Below are 15954 nucleotides of genomic sequence, written 5' to 3' on the forward strand. Positions count from 1 at the left end.
TTAATCTGATTTTTCTTGTGCAGCATAACAATTGTGGAAATATGTATATTAGAATTATACATGTTTACTATTTATTGGATTACCTGCTATCTGGGGGTAAGGAATGTAGAGAAAAGAAAAAGAAAAATTTCAAACACAAGGTTTTGTAAGGGTACATGTTGAAAACTATCTTTGCATTTATTTTGAAAATAAAAAGCTATTATTAAAAAAAAAAAAAAAAAGATATGGCAAGGTATTGTGCCTTGAAGCAAGATCCAAGCCAAGCAAAGAAAAGAAAGAAAATTGACTGAAGATGAAAATGAACTGAACCAGGAGGACATTATACATAGGTCCAACAATATTGTTCAGTGAAGAAGAGTAAATACTATTCTTAGTAATAAAATAATTTAAGACAATCCCAAAGGACTAATAACAAAGCTAATATCTAAGAACTGATATTGTCTGAATATAGGCTGAAACACAGAATTTTTCAATTTCATTTTTTCCATTTTTTTTTTTAAACTATGGTCTTCTTATACAAAATGACTAATATGGAAATAGTTTACCTAATGGCACATGTATAATCTATATCTGATTGCTTACCATTCAGGAAGAGGTGAGGGAGGAATAGAATTTGAAACCAAAAACTTAAAAAAAATTTTTTTAATATATAACTGGAAGAAAAAATTAAATGTTATATTAAAAAAAAAAAAAAAACCTGGTTGATAAAGCAAGGGCTAAGGAATTAAAAATTGAAATGTAAAAGGTTGGAAGAAATACTGCAAATAAAGAAGCAAAGAATTTGATTGATATGGAATGTTAGGGAGAGGGGAAGATCCAAAGAGGACTTAAGTTTCAAAGCTGGGTGAAAAGGACTAATGATAGAAATAAAGATGTCAAACGAGATATCTAGTGGTGGATATGAGTTTTAGCTCCCAGTTGGAAGTGTTCAGCATGTACTTAGAAATGAAAGATTGAAGTTCAAGAAAGATGTGAGGATTGGACATAAAAGTGCAGTTTTAAACTAATAAAGCTTAAGACTCTTGGGACACACTGTGCAGATGGATTTGGGAGACAATCTTAAAAGAGCTATTTTTTGAAATCATGAGAATTAAGAATCTTAGATAAGAAGGAACCCCGGAGGACATCTGGTGCTATTCTTTCTATTGTCACAGTTACTGTTTTTTAGATTAAGAGTATACTATCCTTCCCTAAATTCAATTTCAAACTCCAAAAAAAAAAAAAAAAGGGGGGGGGGGGCTTTTAAATCTGTGTGTCAAGTCTTTCAAATCATGGAACACTGAATGTTATATGCAAATAACAAGATCTAAATAGCAATAAAGGTAAATAAAAGCAAAAAATTTTAAAGAGAGGAACTATTCCCTAAATAACAATATCAGGAGACCATTAAAAAATTAGATCTGCCACTGATCAAAATTCTCATTCTTGAAATTCTCAGCTGATTTGTATACTTTTTAAATCACCTTCTTTGTAGGAGCCCTAAGTCCCTTTAACAGCATGCATTCCTTCAGAAGCAATATATGAAACTGAAGGAAGAAAACAAGAAAAATCTCAATTATAGAAAAGAACAGTTAATCAGAGGCATCATCTTCTCTAAGAACTCATCTGTATCAACTCCACATAGCTCTAATGGCACAATTCATTCCACAACTTCCACCTTGCACTTAGGCAAACATGTACATTGATCAAATTGCTATTACTGATTTTCTCATGGTATCCATGTTTAAGTTTCTATGAGTATTTATTCTAGCCTGGTGCAAGAATGTAGGGTTTTTGAAGTTATAGAATAAAATATTCTATACAGGTCTACTTAACACTTACTGATAACTACATGTCTACACTAATATAATAGACTGTTCTATAAATCATTCTCTCCCCTAACTCCTCCACCCACAACAAACTGAGCACTTTATTGCTAATACTAAAACAAAGTTTTGAATTAATCATGCTATTTTTCATTTACATGAAAATATTACCAGGTTGAAGTCAGAGCAATCTCAACCCTGTATACATAAATATAAAAGGCAAAAGATAGTTACAGCTAAATGGAAAAGTAAATCAAGAATTTTCTTTAGACAAATAAAGGGGTTGGCATAAGTGTTTCATCATGTAACTAATGGTATTAAAAACCAATTTCACAGCACAGTTGGTTGTGTTGTACTGCAGTACTCAAAATAAAATATTTGTTTACATATACCCAATATCTGTTGTAGAGAATGAAGCAGCAAAATTCAAGCACTACTTACAACCTTCCAAACTAAATCAAATTAATAAAATTTAAATACTTAGTGACTTCACTACAAAGGTGTACATACAGAGGATGGAAAAACTACACCAGAAAATGAGGTAAGAATTAAAAAGAAAAGGGGCAAAAGGCTAAGACTGACAATCTTTATTTCTCTATATCCTGATTCTTCTTTTTTTTTTTTTTTTTTAAATAAGGAATAAGGAGTAATGGAAGAAGAATGCATTAAAACATTAAACAACATTAAAAAAAAACAAGAGACAGGAAGAGGAACTTGACTAGGACAAGCATCCAAAGGTGTTGAATGACAACTTGAATCTATAACAAAGTTATTAAAAATTTTAACCAGTGATACATTAGCCTATTTTCCCACTTTTATAAAACATTTATGTTAATAATGGACAAATTCATATAGCATACTCTTGATAAAGATATGAGAAATAGACTTCTGCAAGTGAAATTTATGGGAGGCTACATCTTTACACACACAGCTGAATTAAAGGTGCAACCAAGAGTTACAGAAAAGAAGGTTGTTCAGAATATCAAGAAGTTAAATGATTACTCAAAAAACATTTATGAAGCACTTATTTATCAGGCAGTGCACTAGAATTCTGGAGAACAAGGTCCTTGCCCTTAGGGACTTTAAATTCTATTGGGAGAAATACATACAAATATAAGCATTTACAAGATAGACAGAAAATAGATATAAGGAGATGGGTATGGGGAAAGGATCAGCTGGAGGCAATCAAGAAAGGCTTCATGCAAGTCGTGATGCATAAGTTGAATTTTGAAGGAAACAAGGAATTTTAAAGAGTGAAGTTATGGAATGAGGATATGATAAAGCATAGGGGTTAGGTAGACAGTCAATAGTAAAAATGTATTTACTAATTAAATGTAACAGGAAATTCCTTATTGATTTCATTGATGTCCAATTCTACATGATGCCATTTGGAATTTCCTTGTCAAGTTTATGGTGAACAAGATGAGGTGAGATCTTTCAAGACAGTTGTGAAAATCGAGTAAGCCTTAATCTATTTCAGAGTTTGAGTAGGCCTGAAGGACTTTAAGCATTGAATTAAGGGCATACTTAAGTCCCCTTCCTGCTATCCTCCCATGACATCAGTGTCTTCCTATTTCAGTCAAATATGGGCAACTATGTACTTATTGGTCAAGTTCAATTTCTTGGGTAGTTCCTGCATTTAGAATGTAAGACCCTCCAATAAAGATGAGGGTCAGTGGTGGGAGGGGATATTTGCGTTAGGAATTAAAAGTGTTGACCCTGCCCCCTACGGTATTTTCTCCCTTCGATTGTCAGCTCGATGGGTAGGACGCCCTTCTCTCCAGAATGTTTAATAAACTTTGCTTTGCTTCTAGAGATCTCTCCAGCTTTTTTTTATTAAATGGTGATCCCCTCACCATTTCTGAACCACGCAATGGCAAAGTAGGAGACTAAAGAAAGGTTTGCTATAGGGGCCACTTGAGTTGAACTATGAAGGAAGCCCAGGAGAGAAGACTGACACTCTGGTTCATCCCAACTACTTTGTCCTGGGCCATATATTTTTCTTTCCTACACTCTTTTCATGATCTCATGATGTCACAGATTTATAGTTAACATCTCTATAGCCCATCAATTTGAAAAGCATTTTCCAAAATTGTCCCATCTAATGCTCACAACAACTCTGTAAGGTATTTATTGTCTACTATTCTTCTTTGTTTTACAAATGAGAAAACTATGGCTCAGAAACAGTCCACAGGCAGCAAATGGGGCCAGATTTGAATCTGGATGTTTCTGACTTCAAGCTAAGTAGTTTATTTCTATCCAGTGCCATATCAAGTAGCTGAATCCGTGAACTAACTCTCCATTCTACACATACAAACTTCATCTCTCTCCTGATTTGCAGTCCCACATTTCCAACCACCTAATGGACAACATATTTCCACTTATATAAGTATCTCAACTCCCCAAATGTCTCAAACCAAATTTATTATCTTTCCTCCTAAAATTACCCTTCCTCTTAATCACAATGTTTTATACATTATTTCAAGGTTGCTGTGCACCTTTTCACATTTTCAGAATTAATGTTTTATTATAAAGAATTCTATACAGTAAAGTGTTTTTTCTAGGTTGCTAACTCTCTAGTTTCCAAAGCTTCAAATGTATCAACATTCACTTTTTTACTTCTTTACCACTTTCTAAAACATTACCACTGCAAAAGTTGAGGATTGATTACATATCAAAATAACTCTGAGACTGCACATCTAGGTAAAGATGACAGAAGGTGGGAGTTAATATTGAAAGAGCAATTGAAGCACTAATAATATTGAAGCACTGATGGCAGGACTCTGAATTTCTTCAAGTTTTCTGGAAATATGATATTAAAAAAAATAAGGAAACTGTCCTATTCTATGTGAGGAGATTTTTTCATTACAAATATGATATGAGGAGGTAAACCAAAAGAAATCTAAAGATCTCTTATACAACAAAACATTTATAGCAAAGTTTTTTTATGATAAAGTAAATACCTACTAAGTACAAAATATTGGAATATGAATGGAATGGAATATTACTGTGCTACAAGTAGCAATGAGTAATAATAACTCAAAGAAGCATGCTAAGATTTAGGTGAATTGATGCCAAGTGCAACAAGAAAAATTAAGAGTACCACATACACTAATGGTTACCAAAAATATAACCAGGGAGAACAGAAAAAGAAATGGGATATTCTGTAATATAAAGCTCGGCACTGGAAAAAATTAAGAAAATAAATTTTCTTCCCTTCTCTGAAAAAGTGACTTTGGAACTTCAAATATTGCCAGGCACATCTTTAATATTTTAGTTATTTTTCCTGGGCTGTTTTTCTCCCCCCGCTCCTTTATTTTGTGGTTACATGTGATGATTTACTATGTAGTAGGAGGAAAAAAAACTATTCAGAAATAGAGGTGAAATATTAATACATATATATATATATGCATACATATAAAATACATACACATATGAAAAAATTACATTCAAGTGACTGAATTGGAGAACTGAGATAAAATCAATAAAATCAGCAACGTTTTCTGTAGGAGGCAGCATCTGCAGTGAAAGGTAAAGCAAGCCAAGGCTGAGGTGAAGCTGTATAAAAGACAGCAGAAGGGCAGAGGCATCTATGACAGAAGAGAGATTAGGAACAAGAAGGCAGTGTTCAAAAAAACAGCGAATAACTTTATTCAGCACATTTACCAAAGGCCTTGAGACAAAGGTTTACCAAAACCTAGTTCTCAAGAACAAAAATCTCTGTTTCTTTTAATGCAGCCATTTCTCTTCAGTCTAATCTATGTCAGTAAGGTATTTGCTAATCAATCTCTAATAAAGCACAAAATAAAAAGATCATACAATATAGGTGTACATGTTTTATATGTCTCCTTCTTCCACTTATTAGCATGACACAATACAATTTTCAGGGCATTTCCAATTCAGGGAGACTTTAAAACCTCTCAGGGTCTATTGCATTCATAACTAGAAAAGACCAAAAAAGCAATTGTCAATGAGTTTAAAAGTTTATTTGACAAGAGATTAACTCAGGTAAATCTCATAAATAGTAAAATCAACCATAAGATTACAAAAAAAACACGACTAGTTAAAATTCATTGGTCACATGCCATTTATAAGACTGAAAAATACTAATTTTTAATTCTGTATAATCTCTGCATAGTAAATGCTTCTCTGTAATACCAAAACAAATTACTCATAGGCAGTAGAAAAATAGTTTATTACTGTAATTGATAAAGTAATTTGAAATTTTTCAGATTAGTATAAAATTTAGATATTTTGGTCAATTTTTTTATTGTTCAGTAATTTTGACCACTTTGAAAAAACAAACTTACTTTGAGACAAAAAAAAAATTCCTTATTGAAGTCCTTTTCATTTTAATATTATACAGAGGTAATCAAATTAAAATGTTCACCTTTGGAATAAAAGATGCTTTCAATTGTTTGACTTTGAAGATGTAATTTGGCTTATAAAATGTTCTTAAAAGTTAATACCACACTGATTAATGAGAGAGATTAACTGAAATATGCCCATATTTTCTCTATGATAGAAGATAATAAAGCAAAGGATCAAGTTAATCCAGGTTGGTTATTAGAACAAGTAAATATACATAATAATATATAAGGTACCTGCCTGTTCTTTATCTCAGCATTTATAATCACCTTTTTTTTTTACATTTCTAAAATAATACTTTATTTCTTCTATTACGTGTTTTCTTTACATTTTCAAATGTATCTTTCTTTTAATTGGTATACCTTTCTGTTCATATTATAATGATGATCTGGAAGTGAGAAGGCTAAGAATAACAAGTGCTTAGTAAATGTTTTTTGACTGATGGAGGACTGGAAAAGTTTGTGCATAACAAAAATAAGAAAACATACTCACAGCCCAAATGATGCATTAATTCCTCTGAGATACTAAAGATATGATAGAGGCCTCTATATCTTTGGGTAGATGTCATTTGGAGGATTTATTGGGCACACAAGGACAAAAACTGCACAGAATGACAGGGCAAAGAATGGTTGTTGCTATTTCACCTCTATGAGTAGTGGGAGTAATTATTACTATAACTAACAAGTATGTTGGTTCTTTTTTAAGGATAAAAAAAAAAAAAGTGTTCAATCTACAATTTGCATCCAGTTAAAAAAAAATTAACAAATCTCAAAATAAAAATTTAAACTGCATTTTTATTTACTTCATTCAATAGTTTCAAATTACATCTTAATATGGTTCAGATCACTCAAAGAGTTTTACAGGCCCTATGAGGAGGAACTTCAAGTTTGAAATCTTTGATATAGGCAGTGGAGAAACCCTGCATGTTTCTCTTTTGAAGTAATCAGATTTAGCATAAAGACATTTAACAGCATTTAATAGCAGTATTTCTGGACTTCAATTTCATCAGTTAAAAAAAAAAAAAAATGGAGAAAATACCTGTACCTACTTGCCTCAATATCTGGCTATTTAAGACAGGTGGTATTAGAGATATTCCATCACAAAGACAATGGAAATACTAAGAGTGGGAAGGAAAAGATTTTGAAGAGGTGGAAGAACATCAGATCAAAGACGTAGAGGCTGAAAAGAACATAGTAGTCATTTTGGTTCAACCTCCTCAATTTAAAAAAAGGAGAAAACTAGAGCCAAAATGTATATGTATATGTAGTTTTAGGGTTAGCAAAGTTCTAAACCTGTATTATATCATTATTTGATCCTCACAACTGCATGAAGTGGGTGCTATTAATATCCTTATTTTATGTATGAGGAAACTAAGGCTGAGAGATTTGTTAAATCACCTGGGACAACAGAATTGTCTAGAACCAGAGGTGGAATTTGAATTTAGATCTCCCTGACTCCAAATCTAGTCGGCTTACCCTCTGTACCACTTTAAAAAGGCCAACTACTGCCAGGCATTTTATTAGGCATTCTCACTGACACTCACCATCTTCCTTAACCAATTTTCAGGAATTGATATCTTTATGCATAAGAGAGCGATGTCCCTTTTCTTTAGATGCTATTGTTGGCATAATCAGCAAATAAAATTTGTCTTTCAGAATAGCCACAATAATCGGCACAGAACTTTTATTTTTTGTTTGTTTTAAGTAAAGCAAATAATATGATTATTCACAAATCAACCATGTCAAATAACTCGTCCCAGGAAAAACAAATTTTTTAAAATCCTAAACCATTTACCTACTTTGTCCTTTTAAAAATCATTGGATAAATGACTTGCTTGAGCTTTTTTACTCTCAGAACTATAAAGTTGTAATTCAGAATGAAAATATGCTTGTGAAACAGCAAAATTGGAACCCCCCCGCCAAAAAAAAAAAAAGTTTAATGATATTCTTTCAAATTTAGGCTCCTTATAGATTATTCTTTTTTGTACAACTGTTATCAAATGCTTTTCTTCAAGGTAATTACCAGTGATTAGTCTCTGTGATTGCTATGTGCAAGTCACAGACATTATCATTACAGTGATTATAATAGTTAGCCAAAGCTGAATTGTTAAATTTTATTTCAATCCACCATTTGTTTGGCAGACTATTTATAGTCTTGACAGATGTATACTGAAAAAGGAATCTGATATACTTTTCAGATATACATATAAAATATGAAAAAAGCAAAAAGTAGCAAGATGAACTCTCACTGAGGAATGCAGCTGCTAAAGTGCTATCAGAAAAAGCTCTCAAATTTCTAAAGAACCAGTGCCAAATAGCTAGTGAATCTGTATGTGTATTGCCTTTGTCTACAACACATATATTCCCCATATAATCTGAAGTTACTTTGAAAGAAATAAGTATGGAAAACAAAAGATCTCTTTTTAGTAACCATGAGATCATAGTCTAAATTTATAATCTTTAAATAAATGATGAATAAATTCTGTATTACTGATTCTTTTAGGAATAATTGTCTAAACTGAATTTTACTTCTAAATGTTCAAGGATTTTTTGACAAGAGGTGGAAAGAGCATTTATAATTGATTATTATTATTATTAATAATGGTGGAAATGAGGGCAAATTTAATGAAATAGGAGTTATCAAGAAAGGGAGACAGGGATTATAAGATGCAGCTAAGAGGAGAAAATTCAATCCTGACATTAAGGATCTCCTATACTTGACTATCACCCATCTCATGTCTTCTAATTGTGGGAACACAAGTGATAAATAAAGTGTCAAATATCAGGAGTAGTCAACAGCCCAAAGTAGCAGAAACAAAGTGTGTGAAAAGAAAAAGACTGAGAGGTAGAATGAGGTCCAATTGTAATAGGTCTTAAAGGAGAGGATAAGGAATTTGGATTTTAATCCAGAGACAAGAAGGAGTCAATGAAAAGTTTTTGAGTAGAGGTTTATGCGTGACCATGCCTTAGGAAGATTATTAAGCAGGTGTGTATGACAGATGGGTTAGTGATGGCTAACACCAGAGAAAGACAAATTAGGTTAGTATAATAGCTTAAGCAAGAGATGTTGGGGGAAACTAGGATAGTGGCAATGTTAAGTGACAGAAGGAAACCATTTGAGATAGGTACAGAGGCAGAAATGACAGAATTTGGTAAATAAATGGAAGTACAGATGAGGAAGAAAAAAAAAGTTAAGTAGTTCTCAGACACCTCTCAGTTTTCTCCATCATTCTCCCTCCCCACCCCCAACATACTGAGAAATTTCATCAATTTATAAGATCCAATTAGTGTTGTTACTCACACCTCTGAAAAAAGGAGGGTGGAGCCACAAACTTTTCCCAGTAAGGGAACAGGACTGACATCTCATTTCCCATCCTGCTGCATTTAGTTGGACTTACCTAGTTTCTCTGCCAAGTCATCCCTCCACCCACACTCTCCCTTTTAGCTATCTTTGTGTTTTTCTCTATTAGATAGTAAGCTCTTTGAGGGTATGGATTATCATTCTTGTTTTGTACTTGTATCCCAAAGTCCAGTACAGTGCAGGTCACAAAACAGGTACTTAAAAAAGGTTTACTGACTATTGGAAGACTCTATTGGGTGACTGGGAGGATAATGTATCTCTCAGGAGAAATAAGGAAAAATTAGGAGGTAAGAAAGTATGGGAAAGGTTAGGAATAGGACTATTTGAGTTTTAAACATACTGAATTTCAAAAGTCAATGAGATATCCAAAAGGCGCTGTCCTATAAGTGCTTCATTTTGTACCAACATTGAAATGACCTAACCTTGATGGCAGGCATCAGATTTGCCTTTAACCAACCTCATTATTTAAATGCAACTCTCTTCAAAGTTGTCACTAATCTCTTAAATATTCCCCTTTCCTTTCACAAAAATCCATTTTCCAGCAATCGTATTTTAATTGACACTAATGGCTATCTATCCTCTTTGGTATGTCTTCTCCTTGGTTTTTTCATGACAATATTCTCTCCTATATGACCACTCCTGCTCAGTCTCCTATACTTGACTATCACCCATCTCATGTCTTCTAATTGTAGGTATAATCCCATCTTATGTCCTGGGAATCCTATCAGTTTTCCCTCTACAACTTTTAGCTTACTTATTTCATCAGCTCAATTCCCATGACGTCATCTTCTCTATTCAAATGACTCTGTGTATCCAGCCCTCATGTCTCTCCTCTACTCCAGTCTTATATCATCCACATTTTATACTGGTTAATTCCATATATCTGAGTGAAAACAAAACGCATTATCTTTTCATTAAAACAGATCCTTCTTCCAAACTTCCCTAGAGGTTTAACACTGCTCCTCCTTCTATAAATGACATGAATTGAATCCTCTGTAGAATTCCATCTCCCATCTTTAAACCTTTACACAGTCTTCTATCCCTGGAATATACCTCTTACCCATATTCACATCTAAAACGTTGAAACTGCTCAAATATGTTCTACATGAAATTTTTTTTATATTCTCAGTTCCTAATATTGTCTCTTAAAAAAAATTTTTTTTATCTTGTATATACTTTTATGCATGTTGTTTCTCCTGACAGAATGTAAGCTTCTGAAGGGCAGAAGTCATTCTATCTTTGCCAAAGTCCATAGCATCAAGTATAGTGCCTACTGTATAGTTAATGCTTAATAAATATTTGTTAATGGACTATATGTAACAACAGAAAGGATTTACTGGGCACCTAGTATACACATACAAACATACATCCCCCTGTGTAAAAGAAACATTTATAAATATATAGATGTATATTCACAAGTGAATCAAGAAGGGCACACATAAACATAAAGGTATGCAGAGATATACACATATATATTGTACACTGGGGGGAACAGAGTGTGAAAATGTGACTTACAATGCCACAAGTAATGTAAACAGCAAAAGAAACTTCAACCATCTCAAAGAAAAACTTGCATGTGACCCTCATTAGCCCAGGCACTTTGTCTTCTCTGTCCTGTTTTTATATAATATAGTTAAGGGTGATTCACAAATCTACCACTGTCCTGCTACCATCTAATAATATGAGCCTCATAACCTCCATTAATAAAATCTATTTGTTTCCATGATAGTGTGGACAGCCCTTCTTTCTCATTATTCTCTTAAAGGGTCCACCACTTTCAATTGGCATAATCAGGACAGAACAGATGTGCCACTTTAAACATATTTTTTAAAGTATGTGTTACAGGCTAATTGTACAATATTTTGGAGTCCGATTCTTTTTGTACAGCAAAATAATGGTTTGGACATGTATACTTATTTTATATTTAATTTATACTCTTAATATATTTAACATGTATTGATCATCCTGCCATCTAGAGGAAAGGGTGGGGGGAAGGAGAGGAAAAATTGGAACAAAAGGTCTGGCAATTGTCAATGCTGTAAAATTACCCATGCATATAACTTGTAAATAAAAAGCTATTAAAAAAAAAAAAGTATGTGTTAGTTCAGAATATAAGGCTCTCTGGTGGAAGAAAATGAACAAATCAATAACAGAGATAAGGTAAAAATTAAGCATAAGGCAAAGTGTACCAGGTACCAGGAATAATAAGATGCAAAAACATCTTACTTCTTATGTGATCTTATATGTCTGAATCTCTTTTCTAAAATTATAATATTTTTAATATTAAGTATCTTAAAAATGTGTTTCAGAATACATTATGTTTCAATAAAGATGCAAATGTTAATAATATGATTAAATACTTACGCTGACCCCATCGGCCTGTTTTGGGGTTCAAGTAATTTGGATAAAGCCCATCAGGCCGATCCATTTTCTGAAGCAATTTCCGAATATGCATGACCTAAACAAAATAAAATGAAAACAATATAAAACATCCATATAAATATCATCTTCTGACATTAATTTGGCTTTTTTCCCTCTCTCGAATTCCATGTTCTCTTTATGTGCTAAATATTCAATTAGATATTTGCACTTATTTTAAAAAAATTAAATAATGCTTAAGAACACTTTGATTAAGTTTTCAAAAAAGAAAAAAGTTTATTTTATCAATAAAGGACAAGGTCCTGACAAGTAAGAAAGTCAAATACTTTCTGCTTAATAACTTTTGTTCATATTTCTAAAGGTAATATTTTCAATTTAATGAAACTAAGACTGACCTTTTGATAATAAACTGGATCCCCTGTCAAATAGCTGAGGTGGACAAATTCCATATGTAGGGTACCAAATTCAGCCAGAATGCTACTACCTGCAGAGGCCCAACCCCAGTTTCGCCCAATTCCACTGAAAAATAAGAGGGAGAAAATTAAAATTGGGAGAAAAATCTGGAAAAATCATCAATAAATACACATAATTTAAATATAAACATCTTATAGAATACCACATGTTATAGTTGTATAGTATATGCTATTTGAGTATGTCATGGAAAAACTTCACAAGTCCACAGAGGTAAAAAGAAATTTCATTTTACAATAGCCATGAACCACATTGATTTTTTGAATTCCATAAAATGAAGATTAGCCGATAATAGTATCTAAGCTGAAAATTAAATTCTTATAACTTCCACTTAATAGCAGGATGCAATAAATAAAGATCATCATCATTATCAAGTGAGTTAGGGAAACCTCCAAAGAATTTTTTTAAAAGAGTAGGATTTAAATCAAGGATAAAAGGCATTTCAGAAAAAGAGTCTGGTGTGAATTTCAAAAAGCCAGGTGAGAATCTCTATAACATGTTCAGAAAATGATGGGGTAAACCAATTTGATTGAAGTAGGAATTCATAAACATAAAGGAAAGAAGCAGAAAATGAATGAGCAACAATAAAATAGTTGAAAAATGCTGTGATAAAAGTGGTAAAAAGTGATAAAAGTGTGATAAAAGACAATAGTTTGAATGAAAAACCAAGAATAGCTACATAAGATAGCACAAAAGGAACAACACACAAGAATTGGCAAATAATTAGATAAATATAGGAGACAATGGCAGAATCAAGGAATAAAGTCAAAGATGATTCAAGGATCAACTAGCTGAAGATTATTACAATTCTGAAAATTTATGATTTTTATTCCAGATGTTGAACCAGTATGATTGGAAAACTATGTTTTTTCATTTTAAACCATTTTAAAAACAGAAAAATCTAGGGGAATGTTTGTATTTGAAAAATAAGGGGTTTTTTAGACATGTTGAAGGACCATCCAGATTAGTCATTCAAAGGATGGAGAGAGATAAATGAAGTTTAAGAGATCTGGGTTGGAGATATAGAAATGAGAATGTCTACCTAGAGAGAAAAGTTGAATTTAGGAGAATGACTTCTTCAAGATTGAGAGTATCATATGAGAAGAGGGCTTAGGACTGAGCCTTGATCAGTCTACAGTTAGAGGTAGACAAGAAATTATCAGGGAAGGAAGGAGAAAGACTGACCTAAAGAGTAAAAATGGAACCAAGACAATTAATTAGTATCACAAAACAAAGGAAGGAGATTTTTAAGAATCAAGTGGGCAATTGCAAATACAATAGAAAGGAATTAGAATATAACCAGTACCTTTAGAGAGAGCAAAATCAAGAGTAATTTTTTATAAAGAAACACTTTTTATTAATCTGAATATATTGCATATAACATATTCAGGAGTTAAAAGTAACAAAAGAGAAGGGCAACAAATCAATGATATCCAAATACACTCTTATAAGCTTAGAGTAGAAACTGAATTTAAAAAGTGAAACCAGATTATAACAAATAGCTGAATGTTAAGGAAACATCTGAAATGACTGGAAAATAAACTGTTTAGAATCTGGTAATGAAATACAAGAAACAAAAGGACAGTAACTTGAAGTCAACAGCAGAGAATGGTCTGTTTTGTTTTGTTTTACCTTGAGAAGAGACCAATGCATTTTATGAATCTGAGTACAAGTGGAAAGAATGAGGGATACATCTTGCTAAGAGAAATGAGAATGAAAGAAAAAATGGATGAATATATGCTAAATGCTACAGTAGCAAGTAAGAAAAAACGAGGGAGATTATACCAAAAGCTCCTTAACTTCTTGATAAAAGAACAATTGGGAGATGGGCAGATGAGAAGATTTGCTGCAGCTTGAGTTATCTTGGGATTCTGTTACTCATTGATATTCTTTTCTATCTTATGAGCACATCTAATCTTCCTGAGCACTTATGTATTAAACTACTCTTTGTTGAAAAACTAGTAGCAATAAATCCATTAGTGAAAAGGGAGTAAACAATCCAATATTTGTACATTTATTAACTCATAACACCATTAAAATTTCTTGAATAAATTATTCTTCCTAAAATTATAAATAATATCCTAGTGTCATTTCTTGCTGAAGCATGAAGTCTACACAAAGTAGAGTCTCTTCTTTATTTAAAGTCATCAAGTTCTTTGTGGGTGTTGGGAAAGAATGAAAGCAAACTTGCCATTTCATCAGGCTAAGGAAACTCCAAAAAATAAAATTTCCTCCAACAATGCAGATTTGCAGCTTCTATGTAACTTAAGAGAATTGTTTGAAAGGTTAATTGATTAGCTCATGACCACACTGTGTTAAGATTCAGTACTCAGGGGCAGCTATCTGGTGCAGTGGATAGAGCACCAGCCGCGACCTCAGGAGGACCTGAGTTAAAATCTGGTCTCAGACACTATTAATACTCCTAGCTGTGTGACCCCAACTGCCTCAGGGGAGAAAAAAAAAAAAGAGTTACTACTCCAATCCAGGTCCTTCAGTATCTATAATTACTTCTCTAACCTATGCAAGCCTCTTTTTTTCCTTCACAATCCCAAAATTCAAATTTTATATTACTTTTTATTCGGCATTTAGCAGATAATATTAAATTTTTTTTTCACACACAGCACTATGCTACTTAATGTTCTTTCAGTTCTTGTCATATTTTAATTAAAACTACCAAACAATATTAAAAAAAAAAAAACAGTAACAATTTTAAAAACTATATATCAGGATAAGAGCTGAATTTATATTTCATAACTACATAATAAAAGCTTTTAAAAAATCTTGGTTAATACTCTTGAGTCTGTTTAAATAACAACAACAACAACAAAAATCATAGTTAAACGACAAATGAAAAAAAAAATTACGACCAGTTCCTTTACAGATACTTCCCATCATTACAATGTTTGAGTCATATGTGAATTCATCTAAGAGCTAAAGGTTCTCTTCCGGTAAATTCTCACTCTACCTCAAATGACATACTTGTTCCTTGAAAGACTGTTGAGAGAAGTAATTGACTGTACAAAAGCTTTACTATAGACACAAATCATTTTAAAGTTACTGTCAAGATGAATGAATGGCCATATATCAACATTTAAATGCTTTAATTTTTAGAATGAAGATAAAATATGTACTAGATTAAACATTTTGGGAAAATGCAAATGACTCTAAAGAAGATGTTATAACAAGGCAGAGTTCTGGTAAATTGCTTCTTTAACTCCCTATTTCTTCAAGTCTATCAACAAAAACGAATCACTTCTGAAGAACCTCGCATCTGGAGGGCTGGGGCTTAGCAAAGTACAAGATGTTTGAGGGCAGGGGCTGTTGTTTCATTTTTATCAATTTCCCAGTATCTTGCACAATATCTGGCAAGCACTGTTGAACTGAATCTTGTTCAAGTCACTTAACATCTCAGTGTGTTTCAAGATTCTTTGTGTATAAAATGAAAATAAGGGTCCTATCCAATCCTACCCAGTGTCAAATCCTTGCCATTGTAACTTTTTCTTTTTCTTTAGTGGCTATTAAAGTCTTAGTATCAGAATTCAAAATGTCTCAGTAGAGATTGAATTTTACC

The 15954-nt window shown here is 32.5% G+C and overlaps 1 protein-coding gene across 1 annotated transcript in view; it reads right to left on the reverse strand.

Moving 5' to 3' along the window:
- MAN1A2 (mannosidase alpha class 1A member 2) overlaps positions 1-15954 on the reverse strand; it is a 232307-nt gene that overhangs the window by 52934 nt on the left and 163419 nt on the right. The window contains exons 7-8 of the mRNA XM_051992905.1: positions 12308-12431; positions 11898-11991 (exon numbers count right to left, since the gene is read on the reverse strand). Of these exons, the coding sequence (XP_051848865.1) occupies positions 11898-11991; positions 12308-12431 (218 nt within the window). The remainder of the gene's footprint in view (positions 1-11897; positions 11992-12307; positions 12432-15954) is intronic.

This window comes from Antechinus flavipes, chromosome 4 (genome assembly GCF_016432865.1).
Source record: "Antechinus flavipes isolate AdamAnt ecotype Samford, QLD, Australia chromosome 4, AdamAnt_v2, whole genome shotgun sequence".
Lineage (NCBI taxonomy): Eukaryota > Metazoa > Chordata > Mammalia > Dasyuromorphia > Dasyuridae > Antechinus > Antechinus flavipes.